The sequence below is a fragment of the Salvelinus fontinalis genome, chromosome 2 (assembly GCF_029448725.1).
Source record: "Salvelinus fontinalis isolate EN_2023a chromosome 2, ASM2944872v1, whole genome shotgun sequence".
NCBI classification, from domain to species: Eukaryota; Metazoa; Chordata; class Actinopteri; order Salmoniformes; family Salmonidae; genus Salvelinus; species Salvelinus fontinalis.
The window spans coordinates 47,321,740-47,329,931 of record NC_074666.1 but is presented as its reverse complement, the minus strand read 5'-3'; the positions used below and the strand labels follow the sequence as shown (position 1 = coordinate 47,329,931).

At 41.2% G+C, this 8,192-nt stretch overlaps 1 protein-coding gene across 2 annotated transcripts in view; it reads left to right on the top strand.

The window, feature by feature from the left end:
* Positions 1–2,745: 2,745 nt before the first annotated feature.
* The window catches only part of LOC129819949 (ubiquitin carboxyl-terminal hydrolase 2-like), a 42,358-nt gene continuing 36,911 nt past the window's right edge, over positions 2,746–8,192 (top strand). Inside the window, exons 1-3 of one of the 2 annotated variants that reach the window (XM_055876684.1) lie at positions 2,746–2,949; positions 3,159–3,192; positions 3,790–4,387. In XM_055876684.1, the coding sequence (XP_055732659.1) occupies positions 3,845–4,387 (543 nt within the window). In that variant the 5' untranslated portion in view covers positions 2,746–2,949; positions 3,159–3,192; positions 3,790–3,844. The remainder of the gene's footprint in view (positions 2,950–3,158; positions 3,193–3,789; positions 4,388–8,192) is intronic. The other variant, XM_055876693.1, reaches the window with a different exon arrangement.

The following is an 8,192-nucleotide window of genomic DNA, read 5'->3' as shown; positions in this document are numbered from 1 at the left end:
CTTGTAGTAATCATGGTCGAATACGGACCGGGCACCCTGACCTCCAAATTTTCTCTCCGGCCCATGGCAGAATTGTAACATGATCAATGAGATCAGGCTGAAATAACATGCGTTTCAGTAAGGTTGGCTTCTTAGCGTTTATAACCATGGTTATCAACTGTACCGCAGAAATGTAACGTAAATCACAGAAAATAGATGTTGTGGTGGCAGTTGCAGAGAAGCACTGCAGAGGGCTTCAAGGTGTGTTGAACAAGAGTGTCCTGTCCTCCCAGGCTGCCGGCCTTGTGTAGGATCAGATAGGACCAAGTAGTGGAATAGTGGTGATGTTTTAATGGCTGTAGCGTTAGTTGGTAGGCGATTTTTCTTCCCTTTTCACCATCCTTTTCCCCTTCCCTTTTGTGCCACAATGCGTAATGAATTCACACTTCAGGTCCCTGTTTCCCAAAAGCATTTTAAGGCTAAGTTCATTGTTCAGAACCTTTGTAGGAGCATCGTTAAATCTCCGAGCTGTTTCCCAAAACCACCTTTATTAATGTTGTACTTGAAAACGCTAGTAGGCCTAATCTAATGCCTGCCTCTAGGGATTGGCAAAAATTACAAAATACGGTTACAAAATACAAGCACAAAATACCATAAAGATCAATGTATTGACTTAAAATACATGCCTTTTGTATTTTAAAATACAAAAATACATTAGCATGTAGCCAGCCCGAACATCAACAACATTCTCAGTAAAGGTTAAGTCTGCTAAATGACCAAAATACAAATGTGTACATGTGAAAATGAACATACCAAAATAAACAGCAAAGCACACAGGGTTATTGGCCTTGTTTCAGGGCAGAGCTCATCAGAGTAATATTCAGCATGCTTTGCAATTGTCCAGTTTTACACTGAACAAAAATATAAACGCAACATGTAAAATCTTGGTCCCATGTTTTATGAGCTGAAATAAAAGATCTCAGAAATCTTCCATAGGCACCAAAAGCTTATTTCTCTCAATTTGTTTGCAAAAATGGGTTTACATCCCTTTTAGCAATTCTCCTTTGCCAAGATAATCCATCCACTTTACAGATGTGGCATTTCAAGAAGCTGATTAAACAGCATGATCATTACACAGGTGCACCTTGTGCTGGAGACAATAAAAGGTCACTCTAAAATGTGCAGTTATGTCACACAACACAATGCCACAGATGTCTTACGTTTTGAGGGAGCGTGCAATTGGCAAGCTGAATGCAGGGATGTCCACCAGAGCTGTTGCCAGATAATTAAATGTTAATTTCTCTACTATAAGCCGCCTCCAACGTCGTTTTAGAGAATTTGGCAGTACGTTCAACCGGCCTCACAACCACAGACCATGTGTATGGCGTTGTGCTGACTTCAACGTTGTGAACAGAGCGCCCCACGGTGGCGTTTAGGTTATGATATAGGCAAGCATAAGCTACGGACAACGAACACAATTGCATTTATAGATGGCAATTTGAATGTACAGAGATACCGTGCCATTCATGTTTCAGCATGATAATGCACGGCCCCATGTCACAAGGATATGTACACAATTCCTGGAAGTGGAAAATGTCCCAGTTCTTCCATGGCCTGCATACTCACCAGACATGTCACCCATTGAGCATATTTGGTATGCTCTAGATCAACAAAAAAAATGGTGTAGAAAAGTATTTAGTATTTTGAAAATACAAATTACAGTACATTGAAAATGCAAAATACAAGATGAAGTGTAGTTCAAACCAGTGTCAAACTACAAAATACTCAGAAGTAATTAAAATACGTATTTCAAAAGCATGTATCGGAAATATTGCCCATCTCTGGCTGCCTCAGACCACTGGTAGAACAGCTAACTAGGTCGTTAGATGCTTTTTTTGCACTCCCATGTAATTTATACACAGAAGATTTCCAATAAACAAAGAATCACATGGTTTATCCGCCTCTCTGTTAACACAGATAACTTCAGAACAAAGTTGACTACAAACACAATTGAAACAAACAAGAGATATATAAAAAAAAATGCTTCAAATTAAAACCGAGATGACTTCGTTAAATAATAAATACAGTAGGCGATAGGCCTTTTTTAATCATATTGAAATACATGTAATGTTCAATCAACTGAGTATTTTACTACTTGTATAGGTTACTACTGTCTGTAATCTGTCTCAATATATGTCATGTGTAGCCTAACAAGTGGAAAATGATGTGCCAAATCTTGATTTAGTGCATTATTATAGTGGGTGTAAGCATTATAATATTTGCAACCATAGGTGATATCTTTCTAGCAGCTGATCTTTCGTCATTTTTGTAGAATAATTCTAATGCTTAACCAAGATTTGAATGGAGAAAGCAGATACGAGAGCAGCGGTGTTTTTGGAAAATAGGGTGCTTGCCACAGGGCAGCTGTAACAGCATAGTGTCGCCAGCGATAAGGATAGCAGACTGCACAATAAATAACGAATATTGGTAGCCATCTAGATGTTACCGTGATAGCGTCTATTCAATAGGGAGAACATGAATGGCAACAACATCGGGACACAGTGTCCTCCTTTGTTTTGACACTGGGTCACTCGTAAACCTAAATTCAATCGCTGTCGGGAAACCGGGCACAGAACAGTATGCAGAAACACAGGGCTAGAGAAGAGAAGTAGATGAATAGGGCCACAGCAGTACCATAGGTGGCACTATAAGCACCTTAAAGTGGTTGCTATCGGCCAATACAAATTTGAAGAAGAAGAAAAAGAAGAAGAAATAGACCTCACCTACCTGTTACATGCATTCATGCTCCGTACACTGCGCGCAAGGACATTGCAACTGTATCCCTATCTGGATTGAAAGTGGAGTATAGAATAAATAATGTGCAGATATAGTTAAGGGCAAAATAAATGTTGGTTTGACATCGACACATAAGATACATGTTTTGGACACTCCAGAAAAGTGCCTTCGAAGGTGAGAGATAACATACTATTATATAGCCTACTGTACAGTAATAGCTCATTGCGATGATGTAACGTTAACTGGCTTAGAGTAAATCGAACGTTGGTTACCGACTGGATTTAAACCTGGTTCCATGTAAAAGGACATTGGTGGACAAGACAACTACTGTTGCTATGGTACTTTTTACCCCCTCCAATGAGGCTTTCTTTCTTGTCTTTCAGATTGTTTATAGCAACGACATGACTACAGCAACAGGTGTTTTTTTGAGTTTATTTGTAACATTCACATTGGCAGCCAGTGGATTTCCTTGTCAGCCTTGTACCGTTATTTATGTAGCCTATCAAATGTGCACATTTGTGCCTACCAACATAACAAGGTTCTCATAACATTGCATTGGTTGTCTTGATTATCATAACCAGAGGGGTGACACTGAGACTTTCAAAGTGTGTGTGTGTGTGTGTGTGTGTGTGTGTGTGTGTGTGTGTGTGTGTGTGTGTGTGTGTGTGTGTGTGTGCAATGCATGTATCTATCTGTAATGTATCAGTGTGTGTGTGCATATGAGTGTGTTCACGTGATCTGTATGTGTGTGTTTTTGTGTCATGTTTTCCATTCTTCTTTAGGGGGGACCTATGTGTGTGTCAGTGAGATTCGGCCTCGTCTGTGTGTGTGTGTGTTTTGTGTGTAGCACGTAAAGTGTGTATCTTCCACATGTATCCAATACACATCTGTTCAAAACAGCAGATCTGATTTTAGATGGAAGCTGACAGCTCTATTGGCTGCATCTTGTGGGGAGGTCCAACTCCTTTACCTCAGACCAGTACTTGATGCTCTTCCTTCCTTGCTCTCTTCCAGTCTGCATATCCATCCCTGTTGTATCATTCCCTGTGGCTGACCTCTCTGCTCCAGCATGTCTCGAGTGTCCTCCACCCCCAGGTACAGCCAAAGCTCCAAACCCCTGGGCTACTACAGCGCTTACGAGCCCACCATGAGCTACCCCCGTAGGGGATCAGAGCTTCTCCACCTCGGGTTCCCATCTTCCTCCATGTACGCCATCTCCACCTCCAGGAACCTGGGCCTCACCAGCCCCAGCCACAACCACAGGGTGCCAGAGATGGGGAGAGCCCAGCTACCCCTCCCCAGGATCGAGGTCCCCCAGGCAAGTCGGCGCAGTGAAAGCTTCAGCCGAGCCCTGGGGGCCACCAACAAATGGCGGCCGGTTGGGGAGCGTATTAACACCAATGGGGGTAGTAGGGGTCTCTCGCCAACTCGTCCGGCGTACCTTATGGTGTCCACCTCGCCCTTGTCGCGCCGGCATCGCTTGGTCAGCCAGTCGGCCCTCACCCAGGACCTGGCCTCCATGGGGCTGTCGGACCAGCAGCCCTGCCCTGCCATCAGAGGACGGAGTCCAGCCAGAGCTGACTACAATAGCTTTCCCTACTGGGTCTCTGAGGTGAGTTAGTGGGACGGAAGTACTGTACATACTATATGCATAGTTCTATACATAGTTCTATGCATAGTTGAATGGTGGATGAAGGAGAGTGAGTGAGACATTATCATTACCATTATTACCATTATTCGTTAAAAAAAATAAATGTTATGTACTGTGAGAGGCTGAGCTGATCTGTAGTTGATTCATAGTGCCTTTAAAGGTAGACTCAGCAATATGACGTACAGTTGAAGTCAGAAGTTTACATACACCTTAGCCAAATACATTTAAACTCAGTTTTTCACAATTCCTGACATTTAATCCTAGTAAAAATTCCTTGTCTTAGGTCAGTTAGGATGGCCACTTTATTTTAAGAATGTGAAATGTCAAAATAATAGTAGAGAGAATGATTTATTTCAGCTTTTATTGCTTTCATCACATTCCCAGTGGGTCAGAAGTTTAAATACACTCAATTCATATTTGGTAGCATTGCCTTTAAATTGTTTAACTTGGGTCAAATGTTTTTGGTAGAGGACATTTCTCCAAAAAGTACGATCGTTTTCCCCATGTGCAGTTGCAAACCGTAGTCTGGCTCTTTTTTTGTCTGTAAACAATTGTTGGAAAAATGACTTGTGTCATGCACAAAGTAGATGTCCTAACTGACTTGCCAAAACTAGTTTGTTAACAAGAAATTTGTGGAGTGGTTGAAAAACTAGTTTTAATGACTCCAACCTAAGTGTACGTAAACTTCCGACTTCAACTGTAGATTCCAAAAGTAAACAGCAATAGTGGATCAATTTCCACAACAACTACGAGTGTGGAAGCACAAGGCTCAACTTCAGCTGTTTTGGTTCTGTGACTACCACGCTGTGACAGCGTGACGTAAACCTTTGCACATGCACAGATACTGTGTGTGACTGTTAGGGCAAAGTCTTGCATCTCACCTATCTCAATATCTGCAGTGCTGCTCGTGCCAATGTGATTTATCTGAGTTTACATTTCAAGGTGCACATCAGCTGCAGATAAAGATAGCTATATGACTTGGATGTTCCGTGGTGGCATTGGTTACATAGGTTTCTAGCTTTGCTTGCCATGTCTCTGGGACCGTATCTTAACTTGACAGTGCATGCAGATTTAGTATTTTGATCATAGAGTTATGTTTAAGGAATTCCGAACACGTCATGTGTCTACAATTATATTTAAATGTGTCCACAGTGTGTCCGGATTCCCTATTCCTGCGCTATATTCAAATGGCAGGCTAAATATGATAATAACACAACAACAACTGATGGCAGTAGCTAACTAGCCAGCTAACCTCTGTAGCTAGCAAGCAATGCTAAAGTGATTGCAAACTGGTTAGCAAACAAACAGATTTTTTTCAAAATATTAGCCAGCTGGCTAGCATTTGAGGCCAGCAAACACATTCCTTACACACTAGGAATGTATTCCCTCTAATGTTAGAATGAAAAGATAGCCTAGTGATTAGAGCGTTGGACTAGTAACCGGAAGGTTGCAAGATCGAATCCCCGAGCTGGCAAGGTCAAAATCTGTCATTCTGCCCCTGAACAAGGCAGTTAACCCACTGTTCCTAGGCCGTCATTGAAAATAAGAATTTGTTCTTAACTGACTTGCTTAGTTAAATAAAGGTCCCTCTCGGCCCAAAACACAAGTTTTCTGGAGACTTGTGGGAGGAGTCCTGATGACATCGCCCACTGTATGCGCTTTCGGTAACCTGATTGCGTCCAGACTGAGGAGAAACCCGCACACAGTGCATCCCTGACCACATTCTGAAGTGGTCAGCCAGATCTGAACACAATCAGACCACAGTGACTTTTGTGTATCTAGACCTGTCTTTTCAATGTGGTATTCTGATAGCAGAAGTCACATGTAAGTGTCAAGTGTAAACACGACCTAGGCTCTCAAGACACAGGGCTGGTGGTAAAAGCACACAAGGACATCGAGGTGAAATAATTTAGGTATTTGTTCAATACTCACTGTAGACCACTTGATGGCATCCTTGCCTATGTCCAACAGAGAGGGCAAAGAAATACTATCTTTGACAATATAGTACCAATGTGGTAGAGACTAGAGAGCACTGAACAACTTGAAACCTTCAAACAAAACTTTCATTGACACAAACGTAATACTTTGAGTTATGTGCATTTGCGCATGTCTCTCAAGTTAGGATTCAACCCTGCATTCTAAGAAACAGCAGGTTTTGATGACTGTTCAGCCGCACATTTAAAAAATCTCCTGAAAAGAATTAGTATTTTTATTCAGCATTTTTATTCACCTCACTGTCAGCAATTGTACTCACAGTGTGACCTGTGGAGGTGCCACTACTATGAGAATGACAACAAGACTGAGATCCATATGTAGGCATTCAGCCTCTGCCATAACCAAACTCACTTATTAGTCATCATAGATTGTATTTATTCAGGGTTTATTACAGCCTTTTCAATGTTTCAGTGAAATGAGTTGTGACCTTTATGTCCTAAGTAAGTTTAGTTGGTTTCAAATAATAAAAAAATGGAAGGGAGGACTGGCCTTATTCATAGTAGTGATGGGGGGGAAAAATCTATAGTTACATCGGGATATTATCTTTGATGATATATTTTATTGTTTTGACAAAATTGCAATATTTTTCCTTCATAGCTTGTCATCCATCTTTTTTTGAAAGATAGAGAGCCTATTTGTTTTCAGCCATTTTATTTCCATGACTGATCAAAACTCATTTACTCATGGCTCTCTTGCCCCTCTGCAGCAGACAGACATACGGTGAGCAATATGTTTGGACCATGGACTCGTAATAAAATCACAGTATTGAATAGCGATACATATAGAATCGTGAGAATCGCAATACATATCGTATCGGCACCTAAGTATCGTGATAATATCGTATCGTGAGGTCCCTGGCAATTCCCAGCTCTAATTCCCATTTACGACACCATGTCTTAGCCTTTTCCATTTGGTTTTATTGAATGTATGATTTAGCCTTGATGGGAGGATGTAGTGGTAAAAGATAGGTTGATGAACCCTGAGCACTGTGGGTAAACCCTAAATGCAAAAATCGCCCCCACTAATGTAAGAGGTGGAAGAAGCCAAACCACAAAATAAGGTGTGTCTACATCATTGGTTATTAAGTGTATGTTGTTTGTTTCTCAGTTTCTCAGTATCATCATCCTAGATCAGAGTAGACTTATGACAATCCATATCTTCTGAGTGGCGAATGCGTGTCATGTAGCCTGATCTACTGATGTGCTGTCTTGTTTGTTTGCCAGGGTGATGATGCCTCATCTAGCAATAGTAGGGTAGGTTTCCCTAGAAGGACTTTTCCCACAGAGGCTCCCTGGAGTCGTGGATATGTCCTGAATGACACCCTATTCCCTATATAGCGCACTATTCACCAGAGCTCTGGTCAAAATAAGTGCACTACGAAAGGAATAGGGTGCCATTTCAGATGCAGACCATGTGATGTATTGAGTAATACCAGGAATATTAGTCATGACTTTGGTGTTCTTTCTCTCTGATGTGAGCAGAGAGAGAGTGGGTGTGATATTTCAGAGTGTATGACTGTGGGTGAGAATGTATTTTCAATTCTGTGAATGTATTCTAATGTATGTGTAGGTTTGTTTGTGTCAATATTATTGTGTGTATGTGGAAGTTTGCATTTCAGTTTTATGGCTTACATAGCATGTGCACTACCGGTCAAAAGTTTTAGAACACCTACTCATTTAAGGGGTTTTCTTTATTTTGCTATTTTCTACATTGTAGAATAATAGTGAAGACATCAAAACTATGAAATACACATGGAATCATGTAGTAACCA